This window comes from Choloepus didactylus, chromosome 10 (assembly GCF_015220235.1).
Source record: "Choloepus didactylus isolate mChoDid1 chromosome 10, mChoDid1.pri, whole genome shotgun sequence".
Lineage (NCBI taxonomy): Eukaryota > Metazoa > Chordata > Mammalia > Pilosa > Megalonychidae > Choloepus > Choloepus didactylus.
The window spans coordinates 82,528,836-82,552,736 of NC_051316.1; the positions used below are offsets into that span (position 1 = coordinate 82,528,836).

A 23,901-nucleotide genomic window follows, 5' to 3' on the forward strand; every position below is an offset into this window, starting at 1 on the left:
ACAGTTTTCTTGTGGGATTCATCAGGACATAGCATTACTCAAAGCTAAGTGTTCTCTGAGTACTTTCTTGAGAGTTTTGGCTGACAGATGATTGTTCAATTGTATCCTGATTATTTTTCAGACTAAATCTTCTGCAGTCTGTTCTCTATGGAGTAGAACTTCAGGGCTTCAATCACCTGTTCTTCTGAATCCTGACCCTGCGTGGGTACTCCCCTCAGTTTCATTACAAGTGGGATATTCTTCTGTTCAAGCTCTTGTTTTTGATAGTTTCAAGAGGGTGTCAACTTTGATTCATTATGTCATATGGGTCTGTATTTAACAGGAAATGTAGCAAAGCTGTCCTCCAAGCATTTGTCCAGCATATAATCCCAAACCCATGCCCCATGGTGGCTCTCATTTCCTCTCAGCTGGGAGAAATGGGATTTACAGAGGATAGCCTGAAGTATTTATAGTCCATGCACTCAACACCTAGCCCCTCCCTTGTGTTTTCATGACTGCCCCTAATCAGCAGAGATCCTGAGCCACAGTGTATTAGTGGTGCCCTATAGAGTTTTATTTTATTAAATTTCATGTTGATGAGATGCTTTGATCTAAGCATAAGAAACAGCTGTATGAAATGTTTTGTAGTATGAGCTATTTTATGTAAGGAAGTATGTTTTATATTACATAATGTTCTCTTTATGAATCCTCTTGGGGAAGAATTCCTATCTGGTCTTAATTCCCAGAAAACTTGTTTTTATTCAAAGATTGTTGATCTCCTTTTATCTTAGGAACCCTGTATAACTGACCTAATGTTTGTCTTTATAGTGTACATTTCTTAGATATGTTCAATCTAAGATCTAACAATCCCTACCATTGTTTTTCTTTTCCTTTCACATCATCTTTTAATTTACACTCTCTTGTTCTATTTCACGTATCCTTATAAGCTGCAACAAATTCATTTTGAGGTAAGGCAGTGTTCTGGTTTGCTTGTGCTGCCATTATGCAAAATACCAGAAATGGATTGGCTTTCATAAAGGGGGTTTATTTGGTTACGAAGTTACAGTCTTAAGGCCATAGAAGTGTCCAAGCTAAGGCATCAACAATAGGGTACCTTCACAGAAGAACGGCCAATGGCATCTGGAAAACCTCTGTTAGCTCGGAAGGCACAAGGCTGGTGTCTTCTTGCTCCCATGTTGCACTTCAAAATGGCGTTCTCCAAAATGCTTGCTTAGCTGCAGCACCTTCTTCTGTCTGGGAACTCTTTTTTTTTTTTGAAATTTTTTTTTATTGAGATATATTCACATACCACGCAGTCGTACAAAACAAATCGTACTTTCGATTGTTTACAGTACCATTACATAGTTGTACATTCATCACCTAAATCAATCCCTGACACCTTCATTAGCACACACACAAAAATAACAAGAATAATAATTAGAGTGAAAAAGAGCAATTGAAGTAAAAAAGAACACTGGGTACCTTTGTCTGTTTGTTTCCTTCCCCTATTTTTCTACTCATCCATCCATAAACTAGACAAAGTGGAGTGTGGTCCTTATGGCTTTCCCAATCCCATTGACACCCCTCATAAGCTACATTTTTATACAACTGTCTTCGAGATTCATGGGTTCTGGGTTGTAGTTTGATAGTTTCAGGTATCCACCACCAGCTACCCCAATTCTTTAGAACCTAAAAAGGGTTGTCTAAAGTGTGCGTAAGAGTGCCCACCAGAGTGACCTCTCGGCTCGTTTTGGAATCTCTCTGCCACTGAAGCTTATTTCATTTCCTTTCACATCCCCCTTTTGGTCAAGAAGATGTTCTCCGTCCCACGATGCCAGGTCTACATTCCTCCCCGGGAGTCATATTCCACGTTGCCAGGGAGATTCACTCCCCTGGGTGTCTGATCCCACGTAGGGGGGAGGGCAGTGATTTCACCTTTCAAGTTGGCTTAGCCAGAGAGAGAGGGCCACATCTGAGCAACAAAGAGGCATTCAGGAGGAGACTCTTAGGCACAAATATAGGGAGGCCTAGCCTCTCCTTTGCAGCAACCGTCTTCCCAAGGGTAAAACTTATGGTAGAGGGCTCAACCCATCAAACCACCAGTCCCCTATGTCTGTGGTCATGTTAGCAACCATGGAGGTGGGGTAGGCGAATACCCCTGCATTCTCCACAGGCTCCTCAAGGGGGCACTACATCATTTTTTTTCCTTGTTTTTCTTTCTTTCTTTTTTTTTTTTTTTAACTTTCCCTTCTTTTTTAAATCAACTCTATGAAAAAAAAGTTAAAAAGAAAACAAACATACAATAAAAGAACATTTCAAAGAGACCATAACAAGGGAGTAAGAAAAAGACAACTAACCTAAGATAACTGCTTAACTTCCAACATGTTCCTACTTTACCCCAAGAACGTTACATAATATAGCAACCTTTCTGTGAACTTGTTCCTACTATATCCATCAGAAATTAACAGACCATAGTCATTTCTGGGCATCCCCAGAACGTTAAATAGCTTATCTGTTCTTCTTGGAATATTGTTCCCCCTTCCTTAATTGCTCTCTACTGCTAGTTCCCCTACATTCTACATTATAAACCATTTGTTTTACATTTTTCAAAGTTCACATTAGTGGTAGCATATAATATTTCTCTTTTTGTGCCTGGCTTATTTCGCTCAGCATTATGTCTTCAAGGTTCATCCATGTTGTCATATGTTTCACGAGATCGTTCCTTCTTACTGCCGCGTAGTATTCCATCGTGTGTATATACCACATTTTATTTATCCACTCATCTGTTGAAGGACATTTGGGTTGTTTCCATCTCTTGGCAATTGTGAATAATGCTGCTATGAACACTGGCGTGCAGATATCTGTTCGTGTCACTGCTTTCCGATCTTCCGGGTATATACCGAGAAGTGCAATCGCTGGATCGAATGGTAACTCTATATCTAGTTTTCTAAGGAACTGCCAGACTGACTTCCAGAGTGGCTGAACCATTATACAGTCCCACCAACAATGAATAAGAGTTCCAATTTCTCCACATCCCCTCCAGCATTTGTAGTTTCCTGTTTGTTTAATGGCAGCCATTCTAACCGGTGTTAGATGGTATCTCATTGTGGTTTTAATTTGCATCTCTCTAATAGCTAGTGAAGCTGAACATTTTTTCATGTGTTTCTTGGCCATTTGTATTTCCTCTTCAGAGAACTGTCTTTTCATATCTTTTGCCCATTTTATAATTGGGCTGTCTGTACTATTGTCATTGAGTTGTAGGATTTCTTTGTATATGCAAGATATCAGTCTTTTGTCAGATACATGGTTTCCAAAAATTTTTTCCATTGAGTTGGCTACCTCTTTACCTTTTTGAGAAATTCCTTTGAGGTGCAGAAACTTCTAAGCTTGAGGAGTTCCCATTTATCTATTTTCTCTTTTGTTGCTTGTGCTTTGGGTGTAAAGTCTAGGAAGTGGCTGCCTAATACAAGGTCTTGAAGATGTTTTCCTACATTATCTTCTAGGAGTTTTATGGTACTTTCTTTTATATTGAGATCTTTGGTCCATTTTGAGTTAATTTTTGTGTAGGGGGTGAGGTAGGGGTCCTCTTTCATTCTTTTGGATATGGATATCCAACTCTCCCAGCCCCATCTGTTGAAAAGACCATTATGACTCAGTTCAGTGACTTTGGGGGCCTTATCAAAGATCAGTCGGCCATAGATCTGAGGGTCTATCTCTGAATTCTCAATTCGATTCCATTGATCTATATGTCTATCTTTGTGCCAGTACCATGCTGTATTGACAACTGTGGCTTTATAATAAGCTTCAAAGTCAGGGAGTGTAAGTCCTCCCACTTCGTTTTTCTTTTTTAGAGTGTCTTTAGCAATTCGAGGCATCTTCCCTTTCCAAATAAATTTGATAACTAGCTTTTCCAAGTCTGCAAAGTAGGTTGTTGGAATTTTCACTGGGATTGCATTGAATCTGTAGATGAGTTTGGGTAGAATTGACATCTTAATGACATTTAGTCTTCCTATCCATGAACATGGAATATTTTTCCATCTTTTAAGGTCCCCTTCTATTTCTTTTAGTAGAGTTATGTAGTTTTCTTTGTATAGGTCTTTTACATCTTTGGTTAAGTTTATTCCTAGGTACTTGATTTTTTTAGTTGCTATTGAAAATGGTATCTTTTTCTTGAGTGTCTCTTCAGTTTGTTCATTTCTAGCATATAGAAACATTACTGACTTATGTGCATTAATCTTGTATCCCGCTACTTTGCTAAATTTGTTTATTAGCTCTAGTAGCTGTATCATCGATTTCTCAGGGTTTTCTAGATATAAGATCATATCATCTGCAAACAATGACAGTTTTACTTCTTCTTTTCCAATTTGGATGCCTTTTATTTCTTTGTCTTGCCGGATTGCCCTGGCTAGCACTTCCAGCACAATGTTGAATAACAGTGGTGATAGCGGGCATCCTTGTCTTGTTCCTGATCTTAGAGGGAAGGCTTTCAGTCTCTCACCATTGAGTACTATGCTGGCTGTGGGTTTTTCATATATGCTCTTTATCATGTTGAGGAAGTTTCCTTCAATTCCTACCTTTTGAAGTGTTTTTATCAAAAAGGGATGTTGGATTTTGTCAAATGCTTTTTCAGCATCTATTGAGATGATCAATTGATTTTTCCCTTTCGAGTTTTTAATGTGTTGTAATACATTGATTGTTTTTCTTATGTTGAACCATCCTTGCATGCCTGGAATGAACCCCACTTGGTCATGGTGTATGATTTTTTTAATGTGTCTTTGGATTCGATTTGCAAGTATTTGGTTGAGGATTTTTGCATCTATATTCATTAGGGAGATTGGCCGGTAGTTTTCCTTTTTTGTAGCATCTTTGCCTGGTTTTGGTATTAGATTGATGTTAGCTTCATAAAATGAGTTAGGTAGTGTTCCATTTTCTTCAATGTTTTGAAAGAGTTTGAGTAAGATTGGTGTCAGTTCTTTCTGGAAAGTTTGGTAGAATTCCCCTGTGAAGCCATCTGGCCCTGGGCATTTATTTGTGGGAAGATTTTTGATGACTGATTGGGTCTCTTTGCTTGTGATGGGTTGGTTGAGGTCTTCTATTTCTTCTCTGGTCAGTCTAGGTTGTTCATATGTTTCCAGGAAATTGTCCATTTCTTCTACATTGTCCAGTTTGTTGCCATACAGTTGTTCATAATATCCTCTTGTAATTTTTTTAATTTCTTCAGGATCTGCAGTTATGTCACCTTTTTCATTCATTATTTTGTTTATATGGGTCTTCTCTCTTTTTGATTTTGTCAGTCTAGCTAGGGGCTTGTCAATCTTGTTGATCTTCTCAAAGAACCAACTTTTGGTGATATTTATCCTCTCTATTGTTTTTTTGTTCTGTATGTCATTTATTTCTGCTTTAATCCTTGTTATTTCTTTTCTTGTACTTGGTTTAGGATTGGTTTGCTGTTCATTTTCTAGCTTCTTCAGTTGATCCATTAGTTCTTTGATTTTGGCTCTTTCTTCCTTTTTAATATATGCGTTTAGTGCTATAAATTTCCCCCTTAGCACTGCTTTTGCTGCATCCCATAGGTTTTGGTATGTTGTGTTCTCATTTTCATTCGTCTCTATATATTTAGCAATTTCTCTTGCTATTTCTTCTTTAACCCACTGATTGTTTAGGAGTGTGTTGTTTAGCCTCCAGGTATTTGTGAATTTTCTAAGTCTCTGATGGTTATTGACTTCTAATTGTATTCCATTGTGGTCAGAGAATGTGCTTTGAATAATTTCAATCTTTTTAAATTTATTGAGGCTTGTTTTATGTCCCAGCATATGATCTATTCTGGAGAAAGTTCCGTGAGCACTAGAAAAGTATGTGTATCCTGGTGATTTGGGATGTAATGTCCTGTATATGTCTGTTAAATCTAATTCATTTATCAGATTGTTTAGGTTTTCAATTTCCTTATTGGTCTTCTGTCTGGTTGATCTATCTATAGGAGAGAGTGATGTGTTGAAGTCTCCCACAATTATTGTGGGAACATCAATTGCTTCCTTTAGTTTTGCCAGTGTTTCTCTCATATATTTTGTGGCACCTTGATTGGGTGCATAGACATTTACGATTGTTACTTCTTCTTGCTGAATTGCCCCTTTTATTAGTATGTAGTGGCCTTCTTTGTCTCTCAAAACATCCCTGCATTTGAAGTCTATTTATCTGAGATTAATATTGCTACACCTGCTTTCTTTTGGCTGTAGCTTGCATGAAATATTTTTTTCCATCCTTTCACTTTCAGTTTCTTAGTGTCCCTGTGTCTAAGATGAGTCTCTTGTATGCAACATCTTGATGGTTCATTTTTTTTGATCCATTCTGCGAATCTATATCTTTTAATTGGGGAGTTTAATCCATTTACATTCAACGTTATAACCGTGAAGGCATTTCTTGAATCAGCCATCTTATCCTTTGGTTTATGTTTGCCATATTTTTCCCCTCTGTCTATTAATATCCTTTATTGTACCCATACCGAACCTCTTTAGTACTGAACCTTTCTCCAAGTCTCTCTGTCCTGTCTTTGTTTCTCTGTCTGTAGGGCTCCCTTTAGTATCTCCAGTAGGGCAGGTCTCTTGTTAGCAAATTCTCTCAGCATTTGTTTGTCTGTGAAAAATTTAAGCTCTCCCTCAAATTTGAAGGAGAGCTTTGCTGGATAAAGTATTCTTGGCTGGAAATTTTTCTCACTCAGAATTTTAAATATATCATGCCACTGCCTTCTCGCCTCCATGGTGGCTGCTGAGTAGTCACTACTTAGTCTTATGCTGTTTCCTTTGTATGTGGTGAATTGCTTTTCTCTTGCTGCTTTCAGAACTTGCTCCTTCTCTTCTGTGTTTGACAGTGTGATCAGTATATGTCTCGGAGTGGGTTTATTTGGATTTATTCTATTTGGAGTTTGCTGAGCATTTATGATTTGTGTATTTATGTTGTTTAGAAGATTTGGGAAGTTTTCCCCAACAATTTCTTTGAATACTCTTCCTAGACCTTTACCCTTTTCTTCCCCTTCTGGGACACCAATGAGTCTTATATTTGGACGTTTCATATTATCTATCATATCCCTGAGGTCCATTTCAAGTTTTTCAATTTTTTTCCCCATTCTTTCTTTTATGCTTTCATTTTCCATTCTGTCATCTTCCAGGTCACTGATTCGTTGTTCAACTTCCTCTAGTCTTGTACTATGAGTGTCCAGAACCTTTTTAATTTGGTCAACAGTTTCTTTAATTTCCATAAGATCATCCATTTTTTTATTTAGTCTTGCTATGTCTTCTTTATGCTCTTCTACAGTCTTCTTGATTTCCTTCATATCCCGTACTATGGTCTCATTGTTCATCTTTAGTTCTTTGAGTAGCTGCTCTAGGTGCTGTGTCTCTTCTGGTCTTTTGATTTGGGTGCTTGGGCTTGGGTTATCCATATCGTCTGGTTTTTTCATATGCTTTATAATTTTCTGTTGTTTTTGGCCTCGTGGCATTTGCTGAACTTGATAGGGTTCTTTTAGGGTTTGTAGACCTATTGAAGTCCTTATCTCTAATTTATGAGATCTACAGCTTCGTGGAGTACACTTTCTCTAACTAACCAGCAGGTGGCGTCCACGAGCCACCTGTTCTCCAGAAGCCAGTTCTCCCCTGCTTAGCCTTTTTTTTGAGTGGGGGAGTGAGTCTTGTGGGGCCCAATTGGTGTACCAAGCTTGCGTGTGTAGTTGGTGTTGCCTGCCCTGTATGTGGGGCGTGTTTCTGGGCAGTCGGGGAGAGGGGGTGGTGCTAACAATCAAATCTCCCTGGTGATCCTAGATTTTTAAAGCTGCTGCAATAGTCTAATCCTTCAGTTCAGTCCTGCCACAGTTTGTCTCTGCCACTGACCCACAAGTCCTTGGTATTGGCGTATGGCTCCTGAGACTTGCAAGTGGGCCCCTCTTCCAGGTTGTGCACCCCGGGTCCTCTGTTGAGGGATGACTGTGCTATGTCACAGGTGAGTGCCGTCCCCCCAGCGCAGTTCTGGGCTGCTGGGCTGTGTAGGGAGGCTCCCAGTCTGCTCAAATGATGGCTGAATGGGGCTTTGTTAATTCACACTGCTCCACCTTCCCAACTCTGGGACATTCAGCTGAGGTTGCAGGGAAGGCTAATGTCCACGCCCAGTTTTGTGGTGTGTGCCTGTTATTTGAAGCCCTTCCGTCACACTGGGTTGTCTGGGGCAGCTCTGGGCTATGGGGCTGGCGATGGGCAGGAGTGTTTCCTGTCCACCAGGATGGTGGCTGTGAGCGGACACCCCCCTTTTCTTGGGAAGTTGTGGTGTTTAGTGAATTTTCTCAGCCACTGGATTATTGCCTTTTGTCTCAGAGCTCTCTTAGTTCTGCTCTTGACTTGACGTGCCCAAATTGAAAGTCTCTGAAGCTTTCTGTATTGGGCTTCTTAGAGTAATTGTTTTAGAAAAAGAAAAAAGGATTAAAAAAAAAAAAAAAAAAAAAGGGCCCTCCTCAGAGATCTAATGGGTTATTGAAATGCTAAGAGACAAAGCAACCAGGGCCATTAAGGAAAGGTCCACAGGGCAGAGAGATCAGCTTTTCTTCGGGATTTGCATATGCGCCTTAGGGCCTGAGCTCCGCCCTTCCCCTTTCTGTGTTCACCAGAACTCCAAAAATCCTCTGCTTTTATTTCGGAGTTTTTCGTGTTGTTTTTTTTTTTTCTATGCCTGTCTCCTCTCTGCTGGGCTGGCTGCTCTCAGATTCTCTGGTCTGGTCTCAGTCTATCTATGGTTGGAGTCTGGATCAGTAGAATGAGTTTCCGATAAGAGCAGCCACTGCAGTTCTCCCTTCTTCTTCCCGGAGCTGACAGCCCCTCCTCCCACGGGACTGAGCCTGGCAGGGAGGGGCGCGGGTCCCCTGGCCGCAACAACTTACAGATTTCGCTGATCTCAGCAGTTTGACGTTTTCATGAGTGTTGTATGAAGTATGCCCAAAGTCAGATTGCTCTGTGGTGTCCAGTCCACGCAGTTCCTGGCTTTCTACCTACTTTCCTGGAGGAGTAACTAAAACATACAGCTCACCAGTCTGCCATCTTTCCCCGCCTCCTGGGAACTCTTTTATATGACTCCAGTGATTCAGTTAAGACCCACCCTGAATGGGTGGGGTAACACCTCCACGGAAATGATCCAATCAAAGCTCTCACTCATAGATGATTGAGTCACAGCTGCATGGAAACACTCAATCAAAAGATTCCAACCTAATCAACACTAATACATCTGCCCCCACAAGATTGCATCAAAGAACATGGCCTTTTGGGGAACATAATACATCCAAACTGGCACAGGCAGGAATTATGTTCTGGCAGTTTGGTCCCAGAAGTATAGGCTATGGAGTCCATACTTGATCTAGACCATTTTTAGCTCTTGATTCATATTGGGCTATTACTTGGCTAAATCACCCAGGTCTTTTTCATGCCAACTTGTATAAATCCCAGTCTCTTCCTTCCTGTTTTTGTGTAGCTGATTTTAAAATCTGGTTGCAAGATTTTCCGTTTGTCCATATTAAATATTTAGCAAAGTATTTTGGCCAAGGATATAGTCTATTTATCTTCTTGCACTGTAATTCTTCTAGGGTAACTTTCAGCCTTATCTACAGATTTAATAAGCACACCTTTCAGGTCCTCATTTACATGTTGATAAAAATGCTGACCTGGTTAAGGCTGGCAAGAGAGACCTTCCTCCAGACTGTCTTTGGTTCCTTATACTCTTTAGTCAGTTGTGACTCCACCTGCTGTCTTGTCACCCAACTCGTATTTGTGTTTCTGGTGCCTAGAATAGCAGAGTTTTTTGGTATTATACTTGGATTATTCCCTGTTTGATCAGGGACTCCTTGTCGTTTTCATTATTGTAATTTTGTCTCTTGATTCCTCCATTCACAGCTGTCTGCTGTGTACCTCTTGGGAGGAAGAAAGCTTTTGGCTCTGTTTGAGCAGAAACTTGGCAAAGAAAAGCCTTCTTGCAGAAGCTTCCAGTTGCTAGGGTTCATTGATTACACAAATATTGATTGCATTCTCTGCATCAATATTAATTCATGCAATAAGTCTTTATTGAATGAATAAATTAGCTTTAGAACAGGGGATGAAACTTCACATATAGTTACCAGAAGCCAATGTGTATTTTAAAAGTCGAGTCTTGACTATTTCTTGAATGATTTGAGGCTTTCCCTTTCCCATGTCCCAATGAGAGTTCTTGATTCTGTTGAATATAATATTTTATTTTATTAGTACAACTTCTAGTGTTTTGTTAGAAGCTTTCTTTTTTTTTTTTTTGTCTTATTAAAATATGATTTTAAGCACTGGAATAGCTAGAAGTAAATACCTGAAACTATCATACTGCAAACTAGTAGCCTTGACCCTTGAGGACGATTGTGTAGCAATGTAGCTTACAAGGGGTGACAGTGTGATTGTAAAATCCTTGTGGATCACATTCCCTTCATCCAGTGTATGGAAGGATGAGTAGAAGAATGGGGACGGAAAACTAAATGAAAAATAGGGTAGGGGGGTGATTTGGGTGTTCTTTTTTACTTTTATTTTTTATTCTTATTTTTACTTTTTCTGGTATAAGGAAAATGTTCAAAAAATAGATTGGGGTGATGAATGCATAACTATGTGATGGTACTGTGAACAATTGTGCATTTTGGATGACTGTATGATATGTGAATATATCTCAATAAAATTGAATTTTAAAAAATATGATTTTAAGATTTGATACTTTCTTAAATATTTATTGTGGTGACATACATACACCACACTTTCAAGTATACAATTCAGTGGTGTTAATCACATTTGTAATGTTAGATAACATTTTTATAATGTTACATTTTTTCTGGTGTGGATTTTCTGTGAATTAGTACTGAGAAAGAAGGAAAGCATCATTAATGAGATCTGCAGAATTCCAATTTAGTTTCCACTTTTCTGGTCTGCATTTATTATGTAGGGCCAGGTATATTTGCGTAAGATTGATTTTTTTTTAATGAGGAAGTTGAATGTTTTGTTATTATTAAATGGTTTCTTATTTTGCTACAAAACTGTTGCTTCAGTGTATGAAAATAGCAACAACAGACATGGACTATTACAAAATTAAGATAGTAGTGTTTGTCTTCTGACACTATACAACTAACAGCGCTTATCTCCAGTCTCAGTTATTTCCAGTGAAATATCATTAAGTATTTTTACCCAAATCCAGGGATGGATGTAAGCAATAGTTAAGTATTATATAAGACTTAAGGTAACAGTGTTACTCTTGAATTACATAATTTTTATAAGTAGTTTTTACCTGAGATAAGTTCATGAATCCTGAATATAATAAGTAGATCCTAGTCTGAATCACAGGGTGTGGTGGAAAAGATGCATATTGTATTTATCTGGAATCATTAGAAAGTTAGGGAGTATTTTCTTTTAGTAGCATTGATACAACTTATAGTTTCTGTTTTTCCATTGGCATTGCTAACAGTTACTATTTTAAATCTCTATCCACACTAATTTAAAACAACTATGCTCGATTAAGTTTATTAGAGGTTTATTTAGAGGTTCCATTTTCACTCCTCAGTAGATTTTATGTATTTCTCATATGCTTCTTCACTCATCAACTCATCAAGTTCTGAAGGATTATTCAGTGGCATCTTTATCAGCCTACTTCATAACAAGATTTATTGACAAGTCCTGGATTTTTTGCAAGAATTTCATTGATTACTGTTACTTCTCCTGTTAGAGGTGAATAGAATTTATTAGCAGCTTTCACACTTTCCAAAGCACCAAAATGTTGTGTTTGTTCAATTTTGTCCCAGCTTCAGGAACACTACAGTAAACAACATCCCCCAAAGCTTCCTGTGCAGAATTGCTGATTCCCACCATTCCAGTACCATTTTCTGTTGTTACCCATTTGTGTTTGTAATTTCTGCACCAGGAGCAGAGGGGGCCAGTGTGTGGCCAGTGCCTGCCCACAGCCTCCAGGGCCGCGGGGAGCGTCAAGACCCTGAGTGGGCAGTAGACAGAGGCCCACATGCTCCTCGCCATGGGCAGCCCATGTTTGTAGGGGTGTGGAGGGTAGCCCTACAGTGACACGGACCCTGGATGCTAGATTGATTTTAATGAGATAAAGTTGCCTAATAAACTGAAAATGTAAAGTGACAATTATCAGAAAAATTACGTAGGTTAATGAAAATTATCATCAATTCTTATTAGAACTTTGATACATATTAATGTCTCAGAAGCATAACTCCCGAAAAATAATGCCTTTATTACTGGCCTCAAGAAATAAAGGAATCCTTTATTTCCTGAACCCAGAGAAAAATCTGTGTATGTTAGATTTAGTTTCTCTATCTAGCAAATAAGTCTTGAGTTATTTGAAACTTTTTACTCAGCATGGACACCCCAACATGAATACTTCAAATTCATCAGTAATAGAATACAAATTATCAAGGATTTTATATCATTGTGACAATTTTTGGATTTCTTTTTAGAAGCAGGGACTTTTTTCAAGCACTTTTTGTGAACCCCAGTATAAAAAGAATCAAATCTATGCTGCTCTGTGCTGCTACCACTAGCTTAAGCTCCCATCCCCTGTACAGCTCCAGAGGACCCGAGGAATCCTCAAGATCCAGGCTGAAAACCACAGTCTTAGGAACTAGATGATATTCCCATAGTTTAGGAGGTCGATTCACGCTGTTGCTGTTGTGGGATGTGGTACAGAGGTACCATGAGATACTGACAGAGTCTAACTAGGCCTTTTTTATTCCTTTCCATGAGAAACCTCTTAAGTGAGTCTTAGGCAGAACTGCTGTATATACCACGTTCGTTTTTACATCAGGACTTAATCAGTTCTCTAATGAATGGCACTTTCTGTTGTTGTTGTCTTATAGATTGATTGATTGGAATATTATAAGAACACATACAGATTAACTAATGTTTGTTTTTGAAATTGTCTCCTCAAGTATGCTACTGTGGCAGCACCTCCCGAGATGTGTTATGTGGAACAGATGTAGGAAAGTCTGATGGGTTTGGAGACTTCAGCTGTTTAAAAATATGTGGCAAGTAAGGTTTTACCTTTTTTCTCAGTTATAATAAAGCTGCTTTTTTTTTTTTTTGGCAACAATTAGGCAATATTCTATTTTTTTTTTAACAGGGACTTAAAATGTGGGAGCCATTTGTGTTCTCAAGTGTGCCACCCTCAGCCCTGCCAGCCATGCCCACGGCTCCCCCAGTTGGTGCGCTGTTGCCCTTGTGGCCAAACTCCTCTTAGCCAGTTGCTGGAACATGGAAGCAGTGGTCGGAAAACATGCATGGATCCTGTCCCCTCATGTGGAAAAGTATGCGGCAAGCCTCTGCCTTGTGGTTCCTTAGGTAACTAACTATTAGGCTTAAAGTTGGCTTTAAAAATATTCGTGTATCATTCCGCTTCTCCCTTTTGGTCAAGAAGATGTTCTCAGTCCCCTTTTTAGGTTTTAAGATATTGGAATAGTTAGAAGTAAATACCTGAAACTATCAAACTGCAACTCAGTAGCCTTGACCCTTGAAGACAATTGTATAGCAATATAGTTTACAAGGGGTGACAGTGTGATTGTGAAAGCCTTGTGGATCACACTCCCTTTATCCAGTGTATGGATGGATGAGTAGAAAAATGGGGACAAAAACTAAATGAAAAATAGGGTGGGGGGGAGGAGATTTGGGTGTTCTTTTTTACTTTATTTTTTATTCTTATTTTTACTTTTTCTGATATAAGGATTTAAAAAAATATTAATGTAGGTGTTTGGCAGCAATAATTACTGAAGCAGAGTGTTAAATAGCAGTACAGTGTTACAGGTTTCTCTAAATGTTATGGTAAAATTTGTCTAGGCACTTTTTCTGTTCTCCTCAAAACGTACTTGTGAAAATGCACATTTGCCCATATGTTCTCTCTTTCTGATTCAGGTATTTTGCATACACTAGTGTTGAATCATATATCCTTTTACTAATTTGGGGTTCAGCAAATGTTTAAAAGCATTTTTATATAATAGGAACATGTTAAAATAACTGTGGGTGAGGTGCTTAAGGATTGAAAGTCTAGGTACAATAAACCATCAGCCATTTGGACCATTCAAGGAATAATCATTCTCAATAGCTGAGTTTCCAATCTAGCTAAGAATAACACCTCTTAAGTATCACATTGGATGAACATTTTTCTAAAATTTACATTCTGTTGCTTCCTCAAAGCAGAGGTTATTGAAGGTAATTTCTCTCCCTTTGTTGACCTAGAGTCACCATTTTCATGAACCTCAGTAACTGTGTTATGCTAAATATGGTGATGCCCTTGCAGACTGCTGAGGTTTCTCAGGCCATTTCCCCCAGTTTGAATTTTGTCTTTTCTGCTTGTTAAAGCTTTTTGTTGTTGTTTATTTTCTGATTGATTGATGATTTTAGCATGCCTCTGTGCCTTCCTTTGGTGACTCCCCCTTACCTCTTCTGATTTGTGGCTTCTGATTGTTACAGAAACCAGAAAAAGTTTGTTGGAATTAGCTATAAAGTAATGGTCTGAGTTTCTAACTGAGACTTTCTGAGACAGTTCTTGGGGAATGTACATGTGCAATTGTGCAATGTCTTGGCACCTTCTCTCCTGAGTGAGTGTTCAACGGCTGTCTGTTTAGAAAGATGAGATTATTGGGCAACTGAGTCTGAATGAGAGAGGTTCTGTAACTAAACCCTGCATCTTCATAGGTAAAGCTAGAATTTTTAGGTTTGGTTTCCATTTTTATCAAAAAGAGAAATGTATTCCACATTTCTTCCAAGTACCAGCAGAAGACAGTGTAGGCACCCTGCTTAATCCTTTTTCTTAGTCTGACTTGAAAATTACGTATGGAGGAGAAATTCTGTCTTGTCATATTTTAATACATGTTTTAGCTGCAATAGGAAAATCAATTGCCCATTAGTTCTCTGTGTCTACTGTGAAAATGTGTTCACATAGTCCTGTGAAATGGAAATAAAATGACTTCTAAACCAAGAAGGATAAGTTCTTTTCTTTTCAGAAAGCACATAGATCAGTTTTGTCAGAATTTGGTATATAATGACTGGAAATCCTACCCCCAGGCTAAGATGTCTTGTTGGCAATGAGAGAAAGAGGAGATGTGAAATGGGTAATGTGAGGAGACTTGAGCAAGAGCTGGTTAGCAACTGTTAGTATGAACAGACCTTGAGGTGGGACAAAGCCACCTCCAGGGATTAGAGGGTAACCTCTATACCTCACTAGATTTTTAATTATGGAAAACATTAAAAACTAAGCTGAGTTGGACTGAGAAGCTCAGAGACAAGCCCATGGTTGCCTTTCAGTGGTTACAGTGCCTCTCAGGTTTGTTAAGCCCTCGTTTATCGACAGAAGACTCTTTAATATCTTACCCAGTAGGAAATTTCCATCCCAGAGCTATAGCTTCAGTACAAGACACTATGAGTGGTGGCATAAGGAACTCCATGGATCCACTCCGCAATAAAACAAGACAAGCTGGGAAAACATTTTAAAAAACAACCATTTAAAGTCTCTGGAAATTGTTCAAAGGGCAGACAGCAGATAAATAATTTATTGAGAAAAATCTACTAAACCGTAAGAGTCTAGAACATTTGAGCCACTCTCCACTGCCTTTCTCCACCCCCCAACCTCACCCCCTGCCCTGTCCCCTTCAGCACAGTGTGACAGAAGCACCAGTCTAGGCAAGTGTGGCCAAGAAGATGGGCTCCCTTTCCCCTCAGCTCCCAAGCCAGGGTTACCATATCTCACTGGAAAAGGCAGGCTGCCAGCCTTTCTCATCCACTCTAACTCCGAGTTGAAGAAGCTAAATTTCATGTGAGTGTGGCTGAGAGGTCAGGGGCTCCTGTCCTCCACCGAGCCCCCACCCGTAAGATGGAGGCTCTGCTCTAGGTACAGCAGGCCAAGAGTACTGGCCCAGTTGCCCTTGCCCCAACCCACTCACAGGGCAGAGGTTCCACTCTGGGTGAGGCAAGCCAAGAAGACCAGAGGCTACTCCCCACCAGTATCCAGAGTAGTGGTTCACAGCTTTTGCTCGGAAGAAGAGACAGTCCATCAGAAAAGAAAGCTCCAGAATGTTCCCAAAAGGACCTCAGTTTCTTTGGAACAGAGAATAGGGAAACTCAGGCCTAAGGTTGCTTTAGAAAACAATAGCTCCTTTTAATTAACAGAAACAAACTAGTTTACCAGAGAGAATTAGAGACAGAGACAGCTAAAACAACCCTCCTGTGGTCAAAACAAACCTCAAAGATGTGCCACAAAAAACTACCCCTTCCCAGATTTAATTGGATCAAGGAGCCAAACAAATTATACCCAGGTATATTGTTGAAAATAGTAGAGCAATCAGCTGGTAATAGTGGAGCCTCAAGGCTGAGTGTAATTCCAAATGAAGCAGATAGTTTAACAGAGAAATCAGGGAAAGAGAAAAAGAGAGCCCTTCTAAAACCGTCATGCCAGGGTGACTGCACACCCCTAAGACGGCACCCTCTGAAGAGCTACACAAAAGGCTTCACTGTGCAATGGAAACAGAGTTCACTACAATAGCCTAGCCAAGTCACACACAAAAATAAACAAGCAGCAACAACAAAAACAAGCCCTGGAGTGGGGGAGAGCAGTATCCAGAGATGCTACAATATATTATCTAAAATGTCCAGTTTACAAGATTTCAAGACATACAGAAAAACAGGAAAGGATGATTCTTACATGGAAGCAAAAGTAGGCAATGGAAACCGCATGTCAGAGGGACCAAATATTAGATTTAACAAAGACTCCGAAGTAGGCGTTATAAATAAGCTCAAAGAACTAAAGGAAACCATGCTTAAAGTGAAAAAATAAAGGAAGATGTGTCATCAAATGGAAAATATAATTAAAGAAATAGAAATTATAAAAAGAACCAGGTGGAAATTCTGGAGGTGAGAAGTACAATAACCAAAATGAAAACTTAATTAAAAGGGCTCATTAGTAGATTTGAACTAGCAGAAGAAAACATCAATGAACTTGAAGATAGATTAATACAGATTATACAATCCAAACAAGAGAAAATGAAATGAAGAAAAATAAACAGAGCCTCAGAGAAGTGTGGGGTACCTTTAATTGTTCCAATATAACATATAATGAAAATACCAGAAGGAGAGGATAGAGAGGAAAAGAAAAAAAATTTGAAGAAATAATGACTGACAACTTCCCAGATGTGCCAAAAAACATTTATCTACACATCCATGAAGCTCAGCAAACACTATGTAGGATAATTGCAGAGAGATCCACATGTGCAAAATGTATAACAATAATATCACAAAAGGAGGGGAAGACGAGGGAACAGACCTACAAGGAGTAACGTTTCTATATCTCACTGGAATTAAGTTAGTGTAAATCCAAAGCAGACTCTAATAAATTAGGATGTATATAGAAAACCTTAGAACAACTACAAAGAAAAAAAAAAAAAAAAAAAAGTGAAAAAAATCTTTAAAGGAATTAAAATTTAGAAATAGTCAATTAATGCAAGAGAAAGCAGTAAAGGAGGATTAGAGGAACAAAAAGACATAATATATATAGAAAACAAAAAGTAAAATAGCACTAATCCAAATATAACAGTAATGGTAAATATGAATTAGCAACTCATTCAAAAGGAGGGTGTCAGACTGGATTAAAAAATAAGATCCAACTATATGTTCTTTTCAGGAGATATACTTTAGAGTGAAAAATAAAAATAGGTGGAAAGTACAAGGATGGAAAAAGAAAAACATATTGTGCAAACAGCAAGCATAAGAAGGAGATTATGGGTGATCCTTGAGTGCTTCTTACAACAGGAATTGTCCTAACTCTAGTTTAGCAGCATGATTGTCAGGCCACCTATCACCAGATGATCACAGTTTGAGCCAGTGAGATTATGGTTCATGGTTTGTGATTATTGTTAATCCCCAGGTGATTTTCAGAGTCAAGAACACTTCAGTAAATTCATCTATACTTACAATTTGAAGGAAACCTAAGTCTAACCAGGAGGCTTGAGGCCAAAATAATATGATGGTAAAAATACAGTCAGAAGATCTGTTCTTTGCCTTAGGCAAAGCATCATACACTGCAAAGCATATCCCATTTACTAATATTGGACTCACTCTGCCCTTGTTGGAAAAGGCCCAGCCTGCTGGATGAAGGAAAGATAAGGGAAGAGGCATTGACTACATCCTTCTTCCCTCGTCTGCTTCTGGAGTTACAGGGAATAGAGGTGGAAGATCAGTGTGGCTAATGAATATGAAAGTGAGTCTGAAAATGAGTAGTTGCGGTTTTCATCCCCAGCTCTTTTCATTTTTATTAAAGATTTCATTCATACCTGTGAAAAGCTCTGCCATGAGGGAGACTGTGGACCATGCTCTCGCACATCCGTTATTTCCTGCAGATGCTCTTTCAGAACAAAGGTAAATTCTAAACAAGGCTGGAGTTGTCATCGCCATTGTTTTTTAAATTGATAATTATGGGAGGGGAAGAATCACTCACTTTGTAGGGTGGTTAAGATAGTTTCTCAGTGTATGTTATTTGAAAAACTAACCTCAATTTTATTCCCATCATACTATGTATGACACATTTGATTCAGCCGGAGTACACTGATACCTACTATGAGCCAGTTGTAGAATAGGTTTTGGGGGTGTGTGGCACTCAAGCCTCAGAGACTAATAGTGACAACAAGGCAGGTATAGGATAACTCTACCAAATCCATGTATGGTGATACTAGGTGCCTTAACAGAGGCACAGTAGCACTGTACTGTCAGTTTTTACTTTCTGCCCTGGGAACTTTTGATTGTACTTTGTGTATAAAAGACGCAGCTTAACCATTTTGGAGTTAGGCTGTGGTGCCCTTTTCTGTCTTTAGCCTTTCTATGGAAGTCTCTGGGTAATCCAGCTTGTGGAGCATGCTGAGTGTTGATCTGTCCTGTTGCCTGACCTACTTCTGGTCATTTCCATCCATATTGGCACCTGTTCCAGCAGAGCACAGGCCAGGATGGAGACGGAGTGCTTTGATCAAATCCGATGAAAACTTCAGAGGGGAAGGAGATTATAAATACAAGAAGTTAAAAGTATTAGTATAGACTAAAGTTTGAGTCAATATTTCTATATCTGTACTTTAAAAGGCTTTTCTTTTATGTTGGAAAAAATAAAATTAAGGTAAACAAATGACTAGAGGAGGTCCCTCTAAGCTTTGTCAGTGGTGGGAGCTAAGAGAATTCCTGAAGGTGGGGGGAGGGACCTCCCATCCTGACATTGGGAGTTGTGCTCCTGGGGCCTTTCCCTAAAGGCTTTATCACACATAGTGGTTAGATCTATGAAATTATATGCTAACCTTTGGGCAGCAGCTGACTAGCATGATTCTGAGGATATAGTCCAAAAGTTGGGAGGTAGCTTAATAGGTAAGCTTCATCATAGAAGAAAAAAACTGTAAAAGCAGTGCAATTTACATGTGGCAAAAATTGTGTAAACATATGTGGGTTGTTTTTTTGTTTGTTTTTTGTGTTTGTTTTTTTTGCAAACAAAAAGTCATAATATTCTTGGTGGTAGAAATGTTTTGAATGTCAGGTTCAGGGCCACTTTATACTTCTGTAAATACCAGATTGAAGACAGAGATACTGTGTTTTAGTGATCACAAATTTAGTAATGCCCATGGGGTTCTTGATATCCCTTTGTGACCAAGAATTATAAGAATGGGTGGGATGTGTAAGGTAGAAATGGCTGCTGTCAGTTTGCTTCTTTCTCTCAAAGAATTCCTTTTTCTGTCTCTGTGCTTGCTTCTCATTTGCTCTCTCACCTCATTTCCTCTAATGGTAGACCCCAAGACAATGAATCTTTTCTTGAAACGCTATGTGTTAATTGAATTTCTGCAAATAAAAGTCTTATTTTAAAATTACTGGAGGAGCTCATTATCAGCATGGATTCTATGTTAAACCCTTTTGACAAAGGGAAAAGTCTTTTCAAAAAGCTAATAATCACCACCTCATTGTTTAGCCAGATTTTTTTTTTTCACAAATATGGCTTTTTCATGAAATGTCTTTTGTAATAGAATGGGCTTTTCCATGAAAATGAGTGTCTAGATAAATAAAACTTGTTTCTTAAAACTTCAAATGTTGTTTTCTTTTAATCACTTTGGTGGGAGTCTTTGAGAAATGTATGCTATATATTACTACCTGTTTAACAAAGAATACTGTATTTATTTAAATTTTATTGTAAATTCATGTTTATTACAAAGCTTTGTGAGAGCTCTGTGTTTCCCACACTTGTAGATATTGTTCCAGCAGATAATTTCTTCTGTGCAATCCAGAGTCTGCATTGACTGGAGCTCTCGCTCAAGAAGTGTTATGACTCACTTTTGCTTTATAGCTTTAGAGAGTGTAGGGGAAACTTTTTCATCTCATTGATCCCAGCCAACTCATTAATTTATCTAAAACATGTTTTCTAGCCAAGAAGCTTCACTTTCTAAGGCCTCTTCACTTCTGTTGTCAACTCAGTAACTGGCTTCCCTCCCTCTAACCCCCCAGGGTCATTTTCACTAAGAAAGAATGTTTTTACAATTTTACTAGTTTCTGAATCCATGGCAGTCTGTAGATGACATCAAAGCCAATTTCAGATTTAGATGCTGGACAGCCACCCACACTCAATTTACCCAAAGTGATTGACTCACTCCCCACCCACCAGCCCCGCAACTTAAGTTATTCAGGATCATGCCTCAGCAAAATTACATGTGATGGACCTTTGGGGCCACTCATACATAATTAAAACTGCAGTATTAAAACTCTGAATACCAAAGGTTTGCTGTATTCCACTTCGCTGCAGTTCATTGATGTTGTCAGGAGCTCTTGAGTGTGTATTGCTGTTTGTCCCTCATTAAATGGCACCAGATTGTTACATATTTTCAATTCTTCCATCTGCTTTTTATGACTTTTTCTGTCTTTACCCTTGTCAGGCATTTACTTCTCTTTGCTTTCAGGGTACTTGCTTATTTGCAGCAGCCCTGCTGTCTCCATGCAAGTTTTATAATTCCTAATCTTCTGTGAGTTTGGAGACCAGATCACAAAGATAGTTAGAATTGCATTTGCATGAGAAGTCAGTGAGCTTGGGGCTTACTGTGAGTAAAGCACATTAATATAGGGACTAGGCTAACCCATGTCTAGATAGGTGAAGTTGGGTGAATAAATAAATGACTGCCAGAGAGGTAAAGGGATATTTGGAATATACTTGTTAGATTTCGCCTTTTACTATACTCGAGTTATGTGTTTCATTTATTCATAAAGTAGTTACTATTTGTTTTTCTTTTTCTTTTTTCTGTAGGAGCTTCCATGTACCAGTCTCAAAAGTGAAGGTATGTCAGGGAAGGGGCAAGAGGGAACTTTCTGGGGTGAAGGTAATGTTCATATCTTTTTTAGGGGATTGGGTTATGCATTTGTCAAAATTCAGTGAAGGTATACTTAAGATTTGTGCATTTCATTGTATGTAAGTTTTACCTCAAAAGAAAAATAAGAACCATAAATTGAATTCTAGTTGATGATATATGCATGCTGAATATTTAGAGGAAGTATAATGATGTCTGCAACTTACTTTGGAATACATAAAAAATTATATTGATATATTGAGAAATGGATAGAAGAATGGATAAATTTGTGAAAAAATAAATATAGTAAAATGTTAGAGCAGGTGGTGGGTATATGACTGTTCACTATAAACTTGTTTCAACTTTTCTGTATGTTTGAAATTTTTCATTATAAATTGTTGGGGGGAAAAGTAAAGATAAATATTATCTAATGAAGCAAATTTTTTACACACTGGCTCTGATGCTGGGTCCCCCTTAGGCTTGACAGGACTGCTGGTTACCTGGAACAGGGACTCAGCCACTAGCCTTCCTAACCTTGAGGTCAAAAAAAAATTGTTTCTTCCTTTATCCTTGATCCTGATTTCCCACTGTATTCCTGTTCTATCCCTGTTTTCTTAACCATCATATAGTCTTTTATGTAAAACAACTTAAAAAGTTCTTTGGAAAGGTGATAAAGGATAAGTATGTACAAAATAAAAGCTCTTATTCTGGTCAGGAAGAAAACTGTATCAGTTAGGATGCTTCCAGCAGTGAATAACAGAAAACCCAAGGAAAAGTGACTTCAGAAACAGCAAAAGTGAAGTCTGAAAGCAGAACTAGTCCATGGTTAGTCCATTCCGAGCACAGGGATGCCAGGCCTCCAGTTCACCTTCTCTGTGCTCTTCTTGGCTTTCCCCACTTGGGTATAAATTGACTACAGCAACTCCACACATCAGTCCTCCCCTAACAACATCTAAAGGAAAGAAGGGGAGAGTCTTTATCATCTGTCCTTTTTTAAGAGCAAGGAAAACAGTCCTGCAGGCCCTTGATACTCTATGTGTCACATGCTCTTGTCTAAATCAGTCACTAGCAGAGGGAATGGAATTATCATGATGGGCTTAGACTAATCAACATTCACCCCTGGGACTGAGGAGAACGTGGTTCTGTTTGAAGGTAGGGCGTAGCTGTTTGGGAAGTAACTAGCAGTATGTGCCTCAAAATCATGTTCAAAAACAAATTGAATAATTACAAAAGTAATATATTTTTGAAGTAAAAAAACATATATAAAAGAATATAAAGTAAAAAGTGAAAATACACCCTCCTCATCCCACTTTTTCCCTCCTAGTTCCAGTCTCCTGGTGAAACCACTAGCAATAGTTTCTTGGGTATGGTTCTAGATCTTTTTCTGTCTTCATATAGACATAACACATGCTAATATAATTTTGTTTTTTCCCCTAAACTTAAGTTCATACTAAGCATATTGTCTGCAACTTGGTCTTTTCCCTCAGCAATTTATTAAGAACATTTTTCCTGGCAATGTGTATGTAAATATAGCTTTCCCTCTTGCAGAGTATTCCATCCATTGTGTGGATGTACCATAGTATAGTTCACCATCACCCTTTTGGTAGTTATTTAGGTTGTCTCAAATTTTTCCCCATTACAAATAATACAGTAACCATCCTGTCCCTCTTTGAATAGATTTTTTATGATGGAAGATTTTAATCATATGTGAAAGTAAAGAAGCTGGTATAATGAACCCCCCACGTATTCATCACCCATCATCAGTTATCAACATTTTGCCGGTCTTGTTTCATTCATCCTTCTCCTACTTTTGATTTTTGCTTAAATACTTAAAAGCACACCCAGATATCATTTCACCCACAAATACTTCAACATCTAGCCGACTTTTTTCCCCTTTTTTTAAAATAGAGTTAAAATTCACATAACATAGAATTAACCATTTTAAAGAGTACAATTCAGTGGCATTTAGTACTTTCATGATGCTGTGCAACCATCACCTCTCTCTAATTACAAAACATTTCTGTTACTCCAAAAGGAAACCCTATACCCATGAAGCAGTCATTTCTCATTTCCCCCCTCACCGCAGCCCCTGCCAAGCCGACCACTAATCTGCTTTCTTTCTCTATGGATTCACCTGTTCTGGATATTTTATATAAATGAAATCAGACAGTATTAGACCTTTAGTATCTGACTTTTTTCACTTAGCATAATGCTCTTGAGGTTCATACATGTTGTCGCATGTATCAGTACTTCATTTTTTATGGCTGGATGTAGGAATAGACCACATTTTGTTTGTGCATTTATCAGTTGATGAACATTTGAGTTTCCTCCATTTGGCTATTGTGAATAGTGCTGCTGTGAATATTCATGTACAAGTTTTTGTTTGAATGACTGTTTTCAGTTCTGGGATATACCCAGAAGTGGGATTGCCAGGTCATATGGTAACTCTATGTTTAACTGTTTGAGGAGCAGCCAAAATGTTTTCCACAGTGACGGCACCATTTTGCATTCCCACTAGCAATGTACAAGGGTTCCAGCTT

General features: G+C 38.6%; 1 protein-coding gene across 5 annotated transcripts in view; it reads left to right on the forward strand.

Moving 5' to 3' along the window:
• Window positions 1-23,901, forward strand: part of NFX1 (nuclear transcription factor, X-box binding 1) — a 102,415-nt gene that overhangs the window by 32,712 nt on the left and 45,802 nt on the right. For 4 of the 5 annotated variants that reach the window (XM_037796845.1, XM_037796846.1, XM_037796848.1 and 1 more), the window contains 4 exons: window positions 12,953-13,052; window positions 13,144-13,361; window positions 18,325-18,422; window positions 21,322-21,352. In XM_037796845.1, the coding sequence (XP_037652773.1) occupies window positions 12,953-13,052; window positions 13,144-13,361; window positions 18,325-18,422; window positions 21,322-21,352 (447 nt within the window). Of the gene's footprint in view, window positions 1-12,952; window positions 13,053-13,143; window positions 13,362-18,324; window positions 18,423-21,321; window positions 21,353-23,901 lie in introns of those variants that run through there. The other variant, XM_037796850.1, reaches the window with a different exon arrangement.